The sequence below is a fragment of the Liolophura sinensis genome, chromosome 8, assembly GCF_032854445.1.
Source record: "Liolophura sinensis isolate JHLJ2023 chromosome 8, CUHK_Ljap_v2, whole genome shotgun sequence".
Classification (NCBI taxonomy): Eukaryota; Metazoa; Mollusca; class Polyplacophora; order Chitonida; family Chitonidae; genus Liolophura; species Liolophura sinensis.
The window spans coordinates 50,961,038-50,979,725 of NC_088302.1; the positions used below are offsets into that span (position 1 = coordinate 50,961,038).

At 41.6% G+C, this 18,688-nt stretch overlaps 1 protein-coding gene across 5 annotated transcripts; it reads right to left on the reverse strand.

Moving 5' to 3' along the window:
• Positions 1–1,632: 1,632 nt before the first annotated feature.
• LOC135472894 (zinc finger protein 687a-like) lies at positions 1,633–13,008 on the reverse strand. Of its 5 annotated transcripts, XM_064752611.1 has the most exons (5): positions 12,886–13,008; positions 11,091–11,184; positions 10,557–10,707; positions 8,955–9,086; positions 1,633–7,328 (listed from the first exon to the last, which is right to left on the reverse strand). In XM_064752611.1, exon 5 carries the CDS (start codon positions 7,256–7,258, stop codon positions 1,874–1,876), a length of 5,385 nt encoding a protein of 1,794 aa, XP_064608681.1. In that variant the 5' UTR covers positions 7,259–7,328; positions 8,955–9,086; positions 10,557–10,707; positions 11,091–11,184; positions 12,886–13,008; the 3' UTR covers positions 1,633–1,873. The 5 variants fall into 5 exon arrangements, with proteins under 5 accessions (XP_064608681.1, XP_064608683.1, XP_064608684.1 ...); XM_064752613.1 differs by lacking the exon at positions 12,886–13,008 and having other exon boundaries at positions 11,091–11,461; XM_064752614.1 differs by lacking the exons at positions 10,557–10,707; positions 11,091–11,184 and having other exon boundaries at positions 12,861–12,977.
• Positions 13,009–18,688: the final 5,680 nt, after the last annotated feature.

Here is an 18,688-nt window from a genome sequence, read left to right on the forward strand (position 1 = left end):
CATAAAAATGTCACAATTATAAATTGGATATTCCAAATTGCAAATGTCATCACACAACTGACCTGAACGTGTTACAGTCCAAACCTGAAATCTCTGAAGCTTCAGCATGTGTGATGAAAAAGGCTCTATGCACAGTATCTAAAGCAATGGACCATAATGCGGTGTTGGCCACCAGCTGTGAGACATACGAAGGGTCTGATGCAGTAAACCAACAAAATGAGAGGTTTTCATCGGTGATGAATGTCGAATCTGGTCAAGTGCTACAAATTCAAAATTCATCCGAATCAATTACTATGCATATACCAATACTTCTAACAAAAGCCCGCATATCAAGCCATACTTACTTATGTGTCAGAGGGGCATGACAACACTTAGTTCTGAGACGGGCTTTGTTCTACCCATCTTACCTTCAGAAACAGAATAAAATGGAATTTAAGCTTAGAGCATTGTTAGTTAATCCCATAGCAAGGCACCTCGTGGCTTTTCCATAAAACACAGCACGTTTTACGTCGTTTCAGAAATATGTACCCATTGTTCTCATAAGGATAATATGAGGATATCGAACTGGCAACGAAAACACGAAACGTATTATATCACAGCCATTATGATATGCATTACACTATACAGCCACCCTAATGTATCATGTATAGTCGTCAGAGGTGATCAATGCATGTTCGTTATTACAGGATTCTTTCCCAGCCTTATATGCCCGGGGACCCACGATTCACACTGTGACAGTAAGCGTTCGACGACCTAGAAGGGCCAATCGTGCAGTCTGACGTTTGTGGACGAACACTTGTCTTCGTTCAGATATAATGTGCATATATACATACATCCCACGACAGCAAGTTCGTCAACAACTTGCCAAAGGTCAATGGTTTATAACGGGCTCTCCAGTATCGTTAACACATAAAACTGGCCACCAGCGTTTAACTGACAAATCAGTGGATATGGTGGTGTTGCTTTTCAATTAGACCGCCCGATCAACATCATACTGTCAATACTGTGAGCAAGAGATAGCTCTCAATATCATAATGTTGAACTTGATAATCTTTTTCCAAACACGAAGTCAAATTAAGTAACCATCCATCGTATGGATGTATAACGGTTGTGGTGTCACCGATTAAAAGGCTATTTTAGTAGATAGTAGTGAGTGATTTCACATAGTTGTAAATAACACGTGAACATGTCAAATGCTAGAAACCTGCTAAAGGCACATCATTGGCATGCCATTGGAAACTTCTTTCCTGGTTTTTGTAGCAGCAACTGTAATTACATACAAACACATACAACCTTACCACAGTTGCAACCTTCGTTTAGTGATTGATTGGTTGCTTTTACTCATGCCATCACTATCAGGTTCAGGTACATGAAACCAGAGGAAACAAACTTTCTTTGTCATGTAACTGTTACAGACTTAAACAGGAGAGGGGTTCGAACACCTAATTTCATCAGTCAAGTCAACGACGCCCTAAATGATGAGGAGGCCGCGGCACCATAATGTGGACTGGACATCACGCTATTGAACCTATGACCCCACTGCTCAAAAGCCTGTGAACTCACTGACTGTTAACTCTGTGAACTTGGATATTCTCATATAGAACAGAATACAAAGAATGAATGGCAACTATTCAGATTTAATCAAAAGGAAAACAAAGAAAGTTCATTTAATGAGTACTACCAGCTAATCAAGTATCGTAACTTCAAGCCAAGGACTTCATGCGCCAATTATCATTAAACCTGGATAATGAGGCTAATATTCAAATAAGGAGTCAAATCAGAAAGTATTAATAGTTCGCACAACTGCAAGACGAGGCAGCAAACTGAAAATGTGTAAGGAGCTATCTTTCTCCCAAATCATCTTTGATGGTCACTAATTTGCTGCGTTAACTACGCAACGTTTTGACCGTATGAACGCCATTCCATGAGTGCGCATATGGGATTTCAGCAGTGCCACTGTATCAAAAGTCTTATAACAAACTCTGCATTCCAATGGATTTCCAATGTCCATATCCTGGGAAGCCTCCAGCTCCGAGCTCGCCACATCTGATTTAACGGGCAAAGCCTCTGGACCTGCAGTCTCATTTATGCTACTGGCTTCAACATATTTGTTTACATCCTCTATTTTGTGAACCATGATCAAATGTTTCTTTAAAGACGGTAGCACAGAGAAACAGAGTCCACATTCCGGGCACTGCTTAGAGTCAGTCTCTGTCTTGTGTTCCTTAATGTGAGTTTTAAATTCGTCTTTATCCTCGGAGGAAAACTTGCACTTTGCGCAATTGAAAACCACGTCACCAACAACTTTTAGACGTTTAATTGGAGCTTTGTTTGTGTCTATACCGCCGGATCTTTTGGACGATCCCGGTACGACCATGTCTTTATCATCCAATCCCGGTAACAAACGAGGGAACTTCTCAGGATCGATGGTGTTTCTCGGGACTCGGTGTTTTGTAATCAAATGCTTTGTCAGCTTTGGCGCTATGGTAAATGTCCGCTTAATGTTTTTGCTCTGACAAATCCAGCACAGGTAAACGTTCTTCTTGCCTTCATGAATAACCTGAATGTGTTGTTGCAGGTTGTTACGGGTGTCGTACGTCAGTCCACACAAATGACAGGGGAACTGTGGACCCATTGCATGCTCGCTTAGCATGTGATTTTCCAAGTCTTCATCGGTATAGAATGTTTTATCACATTTACAACACATCAAGCTGTCCTTCATTGATTTAGGCGAACCTTTTGAACTATTTTTCTTCTTTCTGCACAGAAACTGGTGACGTCGAAGATCCGTTAGATCATCTAATTTGGCGGTGTAGCAAATTGGACAAAGGAAGATGCCTTCCTGACGATGTTTAATGATGTGAGCGTGGACTTCAGCAACGCATGATTTGATACAGTGGAACTCACACACGCTGCAGTGGAACATCCGTACACCTGGTTTAGCCATCCTCGTCGGCGATTTCACTTTTTTGACGCTATTCTTCTTTTTCTTCAGGGATTTCGCCAGTTCCTCGGGAGGGCCACTTATAATCTCCGATTGATCAACAACGCAAATCGGGAGATCCATTTCTTCATGTCTCTCCAGATGCCTAAAAAAGGATTCTATTGACTTTAGGTGCTCACCACAAAGATCACATATAATTGGAGAGGGTACAACATTGTGAGCAGAACTTAAGTGTTTTTCTAAAAGCTGCTTTTCATCACACAACTGCTTACAAAACCAACACGCAAATGAACACTTTGGAATTTTGTTGTGCTCAATCACGTGGGCATTTGTGTGTCCCACCATCTGGTTCTCACTGCGGAAGACTGTATCGCAAACAGCGCATTTGAAAATAAAGGTATCGCACACCGTTTGGGCAATATGTGCAGACTGCACGTGACTCAACAGTGACGAATGAGTCTTAAACGCCATGGGACAGTTTGGGCACTTGAAATAAGTTTCCTTATGAGATATCAGGTGTTCGACCATCTCATCACAAGAAGCTAAACTAAGATTACATCTGGGACATTTGAATGTAGACGTGCGACATGTGTGAAAGCATTTTAGGCCAAGATGGTTTGAAAAAGCATCCCATGTGCCCAGAAACTGTTGGCCACATTCGGGACAAATGTAAGGTTTTTCACGAGAGTGCGTGCGGCCATGTGCCGATAGGGAACACTTCGTCCAAAAATGTTTTTTACAGGTTTCACATTCTCCCCCTTCTAGTCCACTGTCTGTCTTTGGTACAAAATGAGAAGCCAAGGCTTCGGCACTAGGTAACAGCAAATCACACTCCATACACTTCCAATGAGCAGAAAAGCCCATGCCATCAGCTGACTTTGAATCACATAACCTCACCATGTCTGGAAACTTATCCAACATTTCGGAACTTGCAGCAGACACGGTGAAGTCGACATTCTCTGCTCTTGTGCCGTGTGTTTTCAAATGTGAGGCGAATGCACACCTGTTAGTGAAAACTTTTACCTCTGCCTGACAACGTTCGTGTTTGCAAACTATTTGCATGCTTTTTCTATTTAAATGAAATTCTAAACTGCTTGCGAATAAGAACGAGTCTTCACAACCAATACATTTGAAGGTAGAGCCTGAAAATTTATCTTTAAGCTTTTCTGGCACAGCAGGTGGTGTGTAGGGTGATGTACTATCTGTTTTAGACAAACAATCTAACTGCTGCTCCCGAAGAGTTGAGAACTTGCTTTGAAACAGTGAAGGCAGGGCGCTGGTCGTGGTGGTTCCCTTATCAGATGCCTGACTGGCATTATTATCTGTGACAGAGGCCGAGTTACCACTGATTTCCATTCCTGTTGCCATATCTGTGAACAGAACGGAGTTTGATGATACATCATTACTGGGTCTAGTGAGTGTGGTGTTGTCATTCTGGACGTGATAATTGGGAATAATGGAGCTCTCTGCATCACTGTCCAATACAGATGCAGATGTTTCACTAGTGTCTTGAGGTTCTTTCTTTATGGCAATAGGCGCACTAGGTTTTTCAAATGTCTTAGTTTTGACCAGACTGGCATTGCTGTTAAGCCCACGGTCTGGTTCTGGCAAAGCTCTCAGTGAAGAATTTGGTATCACACAAGTTGGATCTACAACGCAATCCCTTCGCATAGCCAGCATTTCTTCCTGTCTTTCAGCTTCAGACGGCACGCTGTACACTACGTTAGAAGAATGTCCACTACCTAGACTGGTCTGAGGTACTGGTTCAGCTGGCTTTGATAAACAGAAAATGGACCTAACCAGATTATTTTCCTCAGAGTTCTCCATTTCTACATTTGAATCATCTGGGTCAAGCCTAACGGCTCGTGATTCCGCAAGGAAGTTTTCAATACGGTGCCGATTAGCACCACCATTAACTGAGTCCCTAGAAATACCAGACTCATCTAAAACAATGACCGGTTTATCTAAATGGACTGCCTCTTCCGCAATTAACTCAGAGGGCACACGTTTGATTCCTGTTAGAGAACAAAGTGTCACTGCTGACCTATCCTTCTGCTTTAATGCATCAATAACTGGCTCCCTCGAAGAAGCCTTGTCTAATGGGGCACAAATTCTATTGACTGGCTGTGCTTGGGGCAGACAGGCTGTAGCAGATATCAATTGTCCTGAAACAGAAGATGATGGCTGTGGTTGGGAGGAGCTTTTCACAGCTGATACACCGCCAGTTAGCATCCGGGCCATACTGGCTATAGGTGCATACGATGCTTCCCCAGGTGGTGTAGCAGACAGTGGTCTTGTGGCGGTGACAGATGTTGCTGAAATACCCATTTCTACTTGTTTTGGTGAAGAATCAAGTGACACAGTGGGTTTACAAATGGGAGGTGAAATCTCTGGTTTTGCACCAGTAAGATTCACAGGTAAGACCTCCTTTACAAGAGCATGGTCCTGTTGATGCGAAGATACCTTGTCCAGAATTATTCCTGTTATGTTATGACTAGCCTGCGTTGTCTCATCTGGTGGTATGACATAAGTTTCATCTGGTGTTGTGACATCTGTCTCACCTGGTGGTGTGAAATGTGTCTCATCTGATGGTGTGACATCTGTCTTATCTGGTCGTGTGACATCTGTCTTATCTGGTCGTGTGACATGCGTCTCATCTGATGGTGTGACATCTGTCTTATCTGGTCGTGTGACATCTGTCTCATCTGGTGGTGTGACATCTGTCTCATCTGGTGGTGTGGCATATGTCTCATCTGGCCGTGTAACATCTGTCTCATCTGGTCGGATGACATCTGTCTCATCTGGTGGTGTGACATCTGTCGCATCTGAAATAGCAGGTGTTGTATCTGATGGACCAGGTAATGTGTCGCCTGGTAATGCTGGAGTTTCCGTACAGAGCGAAACAAGCCCTTTACCACCCAGTGCAACAGCTATCTTAGCTGAACAAGAAGTTGTGAGATTGTCTGGATAATCAAGGTTTGACGCCTCAGTTGACTTCTCTGGAGGTGCAGATGTATTTGCTTGCATAGGAGATGTCTCATCGAGTGTAGCTAAGGGTGAATATGCTTGATCACCTACAGAAAGAGATTCTGGAGCAGAAGGTTTTGCTTCATCAGTTGCTGAGAGTGTTTCCACATCCTGAGGCGCTGAAACATCAACCAGTACAGAATACCCATTATCTGATGTTAAAGGACTTGTATCCGCAAGTGGTGAACTTAATGCCTTATCAAGGCAATCAGTCTTTGTTTCAGTAAGTGCTGTCACCACTGTCATATCTGGTGATGATGAAACATGACTTTCTTCACGCACAAATGCAGGCTTCAGAAATGATGCTGAAAAAATCGTACTGACTGCTGGAGGTGGCAACGTATAAGCTGATGGGACAGGAGTTGCTTGATATGAAGGAGTTTGCTTTTCTGATAGTTCAGGAGTTCCTTCATCTCCACGGGCAGACATTACATCTGACAGTGGAGCACTTTCCTTAACTGAAGGAGCAGCCATCGTTTGAACTGTTTGCGTAAAAGTTGGCTTATCTAGAGCAGCAGGCATTTGGTAATCTGATGAAGCAGGAGATGACCTATCAACAGGAACAGGCAGTGTCACTGGTGGTGCAGAATTTTCATTGGCAAGCAGAGTAGTCATTGTATGCTCCATCGTACCGTCTTGGGAGGCTTGCATTACCGAAATTTCCTTGTCCTGAGAAGATTTTTCTACGGAAATATGCGATATATCCTCGTGCGGCATAACACATGTATTCCCCTTCTCTGTAGCATTATCTAAAGATGCTGCCAAAGTATCGGGTGGTGGGTAAGTAGTCTTATCTGGAGCAGCAGCCACTGCTGAAAAAGTTGCCTTGTTCGCAGAAGCATCAAGTGAATGATCTGGTAGTATAGAGGTTGTCCTTGCTTGTGGGGCAGTAGTGGAATTATAAGGTGTTGAAGACGTTGCCATTATTAAAGCAGCGACTGGGTCATCTGGTGGTGCACTAGTCTTGTTTTCTACAGGAGTAGTTATTTGTTCAGGACCAGCAGGGACTGAATGATCAAGTAACACAGCCACTGCATTATCCTGTGTCACAGTTGTATTTTCGGATGACACACAAGCTGTACTTTCTGTTGACAGAGGGATTGTGAAATATGGTGATATGGATGCCTCAGCCAATGATACTGAAGTTTGGCCATCAATGAAGTCTGAAAGCACATCCTGTTGCCCATCAGATGGTGTGCCTAATGTTTCCGCTGCTGGCTGGAGTGAAGAAGTATCCTCACCACATGGCTCAGAAGCTGTGTCTTTCGGCTGTACAGGAGTTGCCATGTCCACTGAAGGCGTAGAAATAACCCTGTCTGGAAGTATCTTCAAATGTTACATCCCCGTGCACTTATCTCTGGAAAAGGAACAAGAAGAGTTAAGGAAGCCAACAAAACTGGATAGTTTTTTTCACATGTATATGTGTTGAAGGCACTCTGCTTAATACAAACAGCAAATGTCTTTCTTGAAAAGTGGTACCTGTGCTATTATGAAAAAATTATTGTATTTATCAGATTGATGTCCTACATGGAAATAATTCAATTATACAGGTCTATAACTACAGAAAACTGGGGGGAGGAAACCAAACAGAGCCCGGAACCCTCAGAAACAGAAACCCACATCCAACCGCAGGAGTCTGGATTTCAAAAACAGCGAGAATCTGTAAACACAACTCATCCAATAGCTTTCCACAGAGACAATGAACTCTGAACACTGTGACTTAGGGATAAGCTTGTTGGAAAGGAATCCAGGAATTATTTTCCAAGCTTATGTCGCAAATTAACCATGGAACTTGGACTTCAGAAACCTAACTTTAAACAGGTTATATAAAAACTTTGCAAGGTAATATGGCGACATCTGAAAATGTACATGCACTTGGGATGAAGAGAATCGATTGCTCTTAAGATGAATTTAAGTGTTAAAAGATCATAACTCCGTTTCAACAGTGTGTGGGTCCCATGGAATATGCCTTCTACACAAAACTGTGTTGAACACATTCCACATGCAAATGAGTTTCTAAATACTCTTTGTACATTTAATTCTTCTTAATTCTTTCACTTGAGTACTGCATTTTAGCAACATATTTCATCAATAAATTTTATAATATATGTAAAATAGTACTCAATGTGTACACTGTGGTGCCATAATGTCAACTGTTTTATGTGTATCGCTGTGATCAGATTTATCAAGATTCCACTTAAACAAGGAAAATTATGGTACAGGGGCGGCAACACTCTTTTAATCATTTAGCACAAATACTGCCTAACTATTGGACTGCTCCTAAATTGTGTGTATCGTTTATCATAGATGAATACCTAGATATTTCAAGTGACAGGTCAGCTTGATATTTCATCTATCATCTTCTACATTGAAATACATCCGAGGAACAATTTGTCATTGTTTACCTGATATCTGATGATTTATTACAAGGACACACACTTTGAAATTACAGGCTGTGTCTTCTTTTACACGTAGCTGAAGGTTTTTTTAGAAAATTACCAGGAAATAATACGAAGTTGTAATTTACATCTGAATTATCATGCATTTTGTAAGGCTTTTTTGATTCTCAAGCTGGATTGAAGCTGAAATCTCTTTGTCATATTGTCTGTTGGAAGTGTGAGTAGAATAAATAGTTTCAGGCAATATGTATGGATCATACTACCATAGTCTGAAAATAATGTTTAAGTTTATACAGGAAATGAGGACAAAGTTACAATGTTATTTACATAGCAGCTTGTCCTGTACCAAACAGTTAGCCCTTGGCAACATGCTATTTGGTGCACACACAAGTAGACAGCCAAGAACAATCAATGTATGGTTTGAATTTATGCTACTGATAATTATTTATTTGACAGGTTATTCTGTGCTGCAGTTATTTACCATATTTTGATTTCAAATTAAGGGATGAAAATCAGCCTCACATTTTAATGTATCTTTTGAGATCAGGAGATTGTACAGGTGGCTATAAAAATAATAAATATACCAAGTAGCTCTGATTCTTGGTTCTCCAGCTATATGTGCATATGTACTTCTTCTTGCCTCGTTTGGTCTGTAGTCACCAAATGTAGTCTCCTTTGTGTCACACACACTCCAACCTTACAAAGCAGGAATCTCACTGTAACACACCAGTACAAAGGGCCAAATTAGTACGTACCAGCAATATTTATCATGCTGCATGGCAACTTCAAACCTCATGTAAGTTGTACAAGCTTTACTTCATCAACTATAGAAACAAATAAATGACAATGTTATCATCAAATTGTTTAAATCTAAACATGACTTACACGTCGGCAACTAATGGCCTGTTTAATATATTTGTGATGACTGACATCTCTAATTTCTTGTTTTATGCAAATTTTACCCACAAACATCCAACTTAATAAGTTTTCTGTCATATGATGATGAGTCATCCTTCGTTAGGTGTGTACACAGTATACACAGTACCATATATTCATTGGGATACGGCCAGTCACCTCTAACATCTGGTAATGGTTGAACATGGATTCTATAAACTTATAGCATCTTACATGTCATATGATGCACTCACTACAAATGTGGCTGGTGGTACCTTCTGAACACAGGTAATACATGCAGTAAGTTTGCTGCTCTACATTTTACTGCAAGACTTTGCTTTTTGTAGAACCCTTTTCAAACACACATATATGCTGACTGACATGAAGACATTGGGAACAAAAACTTGTCATCATACATTACCCGTTCTACAAGTACTGTTGGTATTAATATGTCAGTGTCTGATGGTCTGAAAAGCATTTACTAGATTTCCCTCTAGCTTGAAGACTGGCTGGCAATTAAATCAGATGACATTGTCAACAAAGCTAAGACAATACTACCATGATCACCCAGCCTGAATCTCAAGTCAGCCCGCCCTCACTGGAAAGGGCCTGCCATCAGGACAGCCTGCACCTCAAGTCAGCCTGCCCTCACTGGAAAGAGCCTGCCAGCAGAACAGCCTGCACCTCAAGTTAGCCTGCCCTCACTGGACAGTCCCTGCCATCTGGGCAGGCTGCACCTCAAGTCAGCCTGCCCTCACTGGAAAGGGCCTGCCATCTGGGCAGCCTGAACCTCCATTCAGTCTGCCATCACTCGGCAGCCTGAACCTCCATTCAGTCTGCCATCACTGGAAAGGGCCTGCCATCTGGGCAGCCTGAACCTCCACTCAGTCTGCCATCACTGGAAAGGGCCTGCCATCTGGGCAGCCTGAACCTCCACTCAGTCTGCCATCACTGGACAGGGCCTGCCATCAGGGCTGCCTGCACCTCATGCCAGCCTGCCATCACTGGACAGGGCCTGCCATCAGGGCATCCTGCACCTCAAGTCAGTCAGCCCTCACTGGAAATGGCCTGCCATCAGGGCAGGTAATAGCTTTAATCTACCTGCCCACACCCAATGTTCAACAGAGCCAAATATTACCAACTAAAATGCCTTCGAGGGAATGGATGACACAATGAAGCACAAGCAAAACATATATTATATAAATTGATCATTCTCCTGTCTTGGTCATACTAGTTCAATTAAATTAAACGCTGATGTCTATAATTTTAAACAATTTCTAATATTTACCTACCTCAATGTTTAATTCTTGAATTAAAAAGCCTGGTAGGTCCTTTCCGCAAGGCACTTTGCGGAACGTAGTGGGCATTTAAATCCACTTTGAAACGCTTGCTCACGCCAATTTCTGGTGTGCATTAAAGAGAACAGGACCTTTATTACCATTCCTGCAAGTATAAATCCATTCCGGAGTCAAAATGTTGTTGAAATCCACAGAAATATTTCCTTCTCCCCATCAAAATAACTTTGTGCTGTCCTGGCAAGTCAGGTGTACTTAAATCTCAGAACCGCATGTCAAAAGATACCTAAATCAACCTAACAAGACAAGACCAGAGAATCTTTTGATTCTAAAAGTTCCAGTTAAGGCTTGCGGATTCCACGAACACATTTGCTTCGTTATCCATGTTTTTGGCATGTGACCTCAGATACAATCCAGATCTTGGATGCACCCAATGCGTCGCGCATGCACACCACGATATTGAAAAGAAAACAGTCAACACTTTTATCAAGTTTTCTGAATATAACTAGTCTGAAATTGATTGAAACTTACAGGAGTGATTGAAAAGACCCATCTCTTCTCAGTCCACATCAGAAATCACTGTTTTGGATTTAATGGCCAACTTCAGTCCGCAAAGCATTAGAAACTGTTGAAAATAGACCTCAACGTTTAATTTAATTGAACTATGATCATACAACCTATTGCAATCAGATGACAGAGAAACGGTAGCTTTACCTTGGTTTGGATTTTTTGGAGCAATGTTAGAAAACGGTGCATGCCACAAAATGCAGCTTCTCTTTAGCGTTAAAAATACAAACTCTCCAGTACCCGGCTTCTTGTACTAGATGTATGCATTGTGCTTACCATACCACAAGGAACCGAGTTATGGAGAACACAGAAAACTTCCGCACCCATTAGTGGGACTCTTGTGTGGCAGAGGCACGTTTGTGGGGTTAACAACAACAACAGAAGAGTAAAAGGGTAATGCATGACATCAAACATTACGAGTTCAAGTGATTTGTAAAGGAGAAAATGTTATCGAGAAGAAATGGCTGCCCCATCGGGCAGGCTACATGAGCCTATAACATGCTCGCAGCGATTTTTGCCTGCATTTTGGCATGTGGACAGGCATTAAGTTACACCACTGACATTTCTGCTTGACTAGCCCTACATGTACATGTCTCTACCTTTGCTCACACTCCGATGGAGTCATGAAACATTATATTTCTTTTTCTTGGAGTACTTATCATGTTTAAGTGCAGACATGCACAAATATGCATGCAACAATTTTGGTAGCATCACTTATATCGCTTAACAGCTTGCTAGCCTAAAAGATCATTACTACATGTTAAAACAACACCTATTCGTCAAGGTGACCATGGTGATTGTAAACAATGTCACCTCCTGTGTGTGGAGAGTTCCCATCAAAGCTGCACATGTGCCACATCAACATAGTCCATTCTGAAGCTTTCCACTGCTGCAATATTTCACCATCACAGATGAGAACTACTAGCCAAAAAAATAGTCCAAGTGTGTGATCAAAACTCGCTAACTCAGTTTCGCAAAATTTTAAATGGCTTAGACTAGGATAATATTTATGTGTTGATTTCCACATGCATTCTGATGTCACTTTTCCCCCATGGTCACGTACCTTAACTGATTTTTCATTGGTTAAAATTGAATGAGGAGATGTTCAATTTGCATACGAAAAAGAACAGCAGAAATAAGACATTTATCATTTTACATACTATCAAGTGTCGCCATTACATGTGAGATGTTTGAGTTGTATTATTTGCAGTTCATACATTATTGAAAGGACTTCCGTAGTTTATTGTGAAACGTTCTCGTTTCAAACTTCCATCAGACAGCCTGTCGGGTCAGTAGCCGGTCGCTTATACCACTACACCTCTGTAGTTGTTGTGCTAGGATGTGGCTTTTAGACTTCCTTAATACAAATGAACATGGTAAGGGCTGAATGCGCATGTGATTGGGACACGTGCTTTTGTCAGGTGGACTACATCTGAAAAGGGTCTACTCCACATATATGTTCAGCCTCATTCATGGAAGCATGAATGAACTGACATAAGTACCGACGTAGAAAGTCACACGTAAATACCACCGTAGTCTTTACAACTTCCGCGTTGACATTTGTGACAAGAAGTATCTACGCTAGTTCAGGAACATGACTGTAGTTGCCTCTAAGTACAAAGTTGCACAGCGAATTGTTGTTGTTGTTGTAAAGCGAAAACATTTATCTCGTTCTTGTGGTCCCAGCAAGAAAAGACCAAGAACTGAACGGTGCACAGTGACATACACAATTACCGTGTCATGACGCCAATATACTGACCGATTTATGTTATTCGTCTCTTGGAAATGACCTCCGATCGAGAGGCGAATCATCTTTGCTAAGCGTGGGCAAGTGGTAACCCAATGGGGTTATCATCATCGGCTTGTTGATTCGACCCTGTCAATGTAGACCCTTGAGGAAATGGCTAAAAGTAAGAGCTTAATTTTACACGAAATCGGAAGAGAACATACACAATAAATGTTAAAGAAAAATCTATACTTTTGAATGTTACAAATGAAAAAGTAGGAACAGAAATTCAAGTATACCGAAATTTATATTTGTGACTTCCCTCCTAATCCGTCCCCAATGTCGTGAGCTACAGGCCAAGAATGTCAGACAGCTACCTCCACGCTATGATTGCCCAACTAGCCAAAAAGAGTTGTCTCCCATAAAACTGATGGATGAGATGACACACATGTATACACGTACACCGTCAACTCATGTAGGGGAAACCCGAACAAGCTGCAAATGGGGTAAATTGCAACAGTGACAATATATCTGTCCAGGGTGTTTTTATAGGTAAACTCTCCATACATATAACTTCCTTAACAATCCCTCCGTGGACATATATAATTAGCTCATGCTTAGCCAAGACCATGTGATTCCTTCAGGGGCGTTTAATAGGAAAGCGACGCATTGTGCCCTGGTCTCCCCATATATTTCTCAGGCTAATTGGGGCAGTTATTTCATCAGCCAGTTAGTTAGCCTTACTTCCAGTATAATATTGGCAAGTTTCAGTCGCATTTCCTTCTGAAAAATAAATACTTCTACTTCTGAATATGTTGAGGTGAAATTGTATGGTGTTGCCTATATAGGTCTAAATAGTTAAATGGTGTTGATTATACACCGGCACTGAAAGTATTACAGAGATAAGAGTATCTGTATTGCGTTTTGTAACTCACAGTTGCCAAAGGAGATACATGAGAAATAACCTATGCTGTGTTGGACATCGCCTACGCTGTGTTGGATGTCGCCTACGCTGTGTTGGATGTCGCCTACGCTGTGTTGGATGTACGGAAGCGTTTATTTGTATGATTGATTGATTGGGTTATACCGATGTTAAGTCTTGTGTATGACTCGATTCGGGATTGAACCACAGAACTACCTTTTAAGAGCACTACTCCACCGCAGCTGGTTTTACCAAAAGCAATAGCGTATAAACTGGTATATACATGTACATTTGGTCTGCCAGTATATTCACGTGCTGGCATAATACCTTTTCTAGCATCAAGTGAGGTCAGATAAGTGGGTCTCTCCTAGATAACAGCGTTGTTCGAATGGAAGTCACCCGTTGCTGTACCAGTGAGTATCATCTAGGCTAGGCCCTATAAACATACCGGTATTTCAGACTAATAACGACACTCAGCTAGCCAGTAGGCGTTTTTGAAGTTGTCATAAAGTTTTCGTAAGTTTTCTGATATTTGTTACAGATTCAGTCCGGTGAATTTTTTTTTTTTTTTTATCATTTGATTGGTGATTTACACAGTCCTCAAGAATATTTCACTTATTATATACGACGCCGGGGGGAAACCAGGCCGAGCCCGGGAGAAACCAACCGCCATCTGCCAGGCGCTCCCATCTACAAACGGAAAGAAAACCAGCATAAACTGGACTTCACACCGACCGCATTAGTGAGACGCTCCTGGGTCATCCTGCTGCACCTGCACGCTAAACCATGCACTAGGCCAAGGAAAAATAAGGTTCTAACAAATGAAAAATGGTCAAAATTGGAGACCAAATGCAAGAATACCGTCACCAAAGCTTGAAATACAGCAATATTTTTTTATTTTTATCGCGATTATTTTTCAATTTAGACTAGATATATGTCCGCAGTGTTGCCTTGCACGCATTGTTGTCATGCAGCCTGCAACGAGATAGCGGTGATACGACAGAAACATTGTTGATTTCATTTCCAAGTGGAGGTAACAGCTTTTACTGTCTAATATGAAAGCCATGGCTGATATATTTTGCCTGTCGGCATACATCCTGAATGTTGGGGAAAATCGATGATTTCCACAGTGTACAGGTAATCGTGTCAATGAATTTTATCTGGATAGGCCTATTGTAATACAGTGCCCTCCCCCCCCCCCAAAGAGAGACACAAGCATTACATCCCTTCAACCGTAGACTCTGTGTTGAAATTTGCAAAGGTATTAGTACTTGTCTACAATGTGGAATTTGAAGCTGGAGTACTGGAATAAACACGTTTAGGGCAACGGTTGTGTCGTTCAGACAAAAACAAAATGGTGACTGCATCATGATTCTCTATTTTCCAACACCATTAGTTGATTCATTTACTTATTTTAGCAGGCAGCTCTGTTAGTAGTTCTGTCTGTCTGTCTGTCGGCCGTTTAGTCAAATTTTTGACATCTCATATTTTAACTTTAACCATTCACTTTATGAGACGCTCATGCTCTTTCGGGATGAAGCAGCCATCGCGGATTTCTGCTTGACCTTTTGTTTAACTTCGGAAAGAAATCCAAACCTAACACCACCGTTAAGACATGCGCTGTGTATACGAACGTACACGTGCGTGACGCCTTGGTACAGTATCATATTGTTTCATTGAAATGATACAGTTATTCAATATCTTAAACCTTCACAGATTTCCAAAACATTACTTCTTGATCTGTTGTGAGCCTATTTAAGTGACGTATAGTGACATAAGGTGATACATACAAAGCTTGTTCGGATCCAATCCCCGTTACAAAATCCTACATACAGATTTTCTAATTCCTGGATGATTTCGACGGTTGGCGTTATTTTAGCTGATCGCCTGAGGAAATCTTCTTTATACCTGGACCGCTACGGTGGCCAAATGATTAGAGTGTCATACAAAAGACTTTAAAAAATTTACTTGTCTGTGCATCGCTTGGCTTTCAGCACTGAGAGGTTAGAACAAGGAAACATGAGTAGTTGAACGGGTGTCAGTATAATGTGACAGGTGGGGTGTCATGTCTGGTGTCTTCGTAATGACACTTCAGTCGAGGAAGCACTTTGGCGGCATGAACGCGCAATGTCAGAAGAAGACACACTATATATGCACACACCAGAAGGACTCCTCGTCGTCATATGACTGAAAAATTGTTAAGTACGAAGTTAATGGCCAAAGCTACATGATACATTCTTCATAATCTTCGTATATGAAGTGAGTTGTCCTCCAGAGGGAACCTTGAAGCCTCAAGTGTTAAAGCGTCGGTCTAATAGTGGAAGGCTCGGGGTTCAATCCCGTGTCAGACCATGTATAAAGGTTTTAAAATCGACCATCTTGGTTTTTTCCTGATTAGTAGGTCAACTTGAGGAGGGGAGGCTAAGAGCTGGTCGGCCAGAGTTAGGATGCTGTTAGTGGCTAGAGTATAATGTCTTGTAACTTAGTACCAAAATATTGACCTGTAAGTTCAATGAGCAAACAAGGCTTAAATGACGAAAAACAACGGTTGGTGTTTCAATTTTATTTTTAAATGGCCCTTCTTCCCTTGTTGTTGGTTGCCAATTGCCATGCACAAACGTACAAAGGTGTTATTCTCACACGTATATACATTTACAAACACTTAGGCCTATAACCACAAAAACTTTTTAAATAAAGCGTCGACTTCATTTCATGCATATAGGACCGTACACTGCGCTGTTCACACAGCAGGCATGTTGGATGGCAGCGTGCGCTAAGGTCATACAGGACATTTAATATACAGTCGTAATGATTCCATATCTGATAATATACATGTACTAAATGTTAAGCCACAATGTATATCACAAAGTGCATAGAACATCCAGCATGTGAGACCAGTCACTTTCGAGATAACAAACAACAAGTACCAGCCGAGAATAGTATGAGACAGTTACGTTCATTGGTCAAAACCAATCAGGTGAGATGCATGATCACTGAGGTTAACCTTCTCGCCTAAAGTACTTCGGGCTCAAGTTCCTTAGTCAATTCTGTCTTTGCGATGACGTTTTGTGGGAAAACTAATTCAATATTACTTATGCACTGGAAGGGAACAAAGACCAATTCAGCACGGATCCGAGTCGCCATGTAATCATTTGATCGCCATGAGCCATCTGAAGAGAACAATATCTGATGTTTGAGTTTTCTAAATCTCGTGCGATGTTGTTTCTTTGTGGAATTGGATTGGGCTTCTTTCTTTTTCTTACTCCGCATTCCTTGTTTATATGCAACGGAAAATCGAATTTTTGTTCTCTGTCGATAAGCCTTTTGGTGAAGTTACAATTAATATTGAAGAGTGACAACCTAAAGCAAGTGCCAAAGTAATGTTTAGCTGCTAATCTTAAACCAAACATATTTTCTTCGAAGAGTCATGTGATAGGTTCAATAATTTCACATCTGAGTCACACCATCGTGCATTATAATGGTTAGATCTAAACTGAAAGATCTATGTAATGAAATGAACTCTCTATCATTTTCCTTTCATGGTTCTTGTAGATTAAAAATCAGAAGAAATATACCTGTGTAGGATCATGTGCAACGTGAGGAAAGTTTCTAGTTGATGTCTGTCAAAGCAGCGATTCCTTAATTGACCCCGAAGTTAGACACAGTGGTCAAAAATAAGTTACAATGCGCGTTTTGGAGAGTCCCAGTCGATTTACTATAACTGTAAAGTAATAAAATGACAATAAGTACAATTTGAACAGGTCAAATATATGCAATATAGTACATTAAGCTGACCTTTTGATAGGGATATACAGTAATGCGAAATCCCGCTCATCAGCGTGGATTGTTTTCTAAATGGTCTGTGTAGAATATGTCTGTCTGGTTCCAAAATCGCGCATGTAGGTCGACTTACGATCTCAAGCAACTGTTTTCAACTCCACAAAGTTGAAGTACGCGTAACGCTTATGTCGAAGAGGTTGATGAAACCTTGCGATCGTGGGCGACTGTGACCATTCTGGCGCGAAAACGCACAGACCGATGGAACTGGGTAGGCCTACATCTGGATGCTTCGACTCGCAGGAAAGTAGGACATGTTCTACACCGTGAAACAAGCCAGAGTAGATCGACTAAAACCAGCGCCCCATCCAATGTTCCCAGAAGCTCCCAGTTGCGTATAGTCGAAAAAGAAAACAGTTGCTCCCAGTCGCAGTGTCGATCTACGCCCGGCTTTAAGTGTGATGTCTTAATGAATTCCACGCCTTTTGACATACTAGTGAACACGAAAACTATAGCGATTGGCTGCATGAATGAATCTTTACACGTAGTTAATTTCTCCAGAAGAGGATAGCATTGCCAAAATGTCTGCCAGATTTGGGACTTGTGGCCCTACGATGGCTAGTCTTCTGTACCGATGTTAACGGTCGCCAAGCGTTAGCACCATTTCATTTCCCGGAACATTCTCATTAAATAATTTTGCGCAAGTCATAAGCTCAATCAACATGTTTAGGATATCCACACAAACATATGCGGAAGACAGCACTGCTTGTGGAAACACTCCCAGCAAAGTCAAACATATACATTTGTGAATGTCGCTTTAAGGGCAGCATGGCTATGGTTTGGGCAACGACTTTTCATGGCCTGAAGTCGGTGGTTAGTCCGTCCTTGATCGTAACTTATGACTTCCGTCACGCCTTTCAAGCAGTGCCTGTAAGCTGTGCCAATACTAAGGATGCCCAGTGAATACGAAGCTGAAGCAAACAAGCCGGAAATTACCAACATTTTACACCACTGTCATGATAACTTGTATAATTTGTACATAAACAGCGCGCCTGCAAGCCTTCATCAGAGAACGTGTCGCACGGGTCCTGCATGTGTATCCACGCGATTCCTGTGGCAAAGCAACTATGCCCCGAA

Excerpts from the sequence above, each read along its gene's own strand:
- LOC135472894 (XM_064752611.1), bottom strand. The coding sequence starts at position 7,258 with ATGGCAACTCCTGTACAGCCGAAAGACACAGCTTCTGAGCCATGTGGT.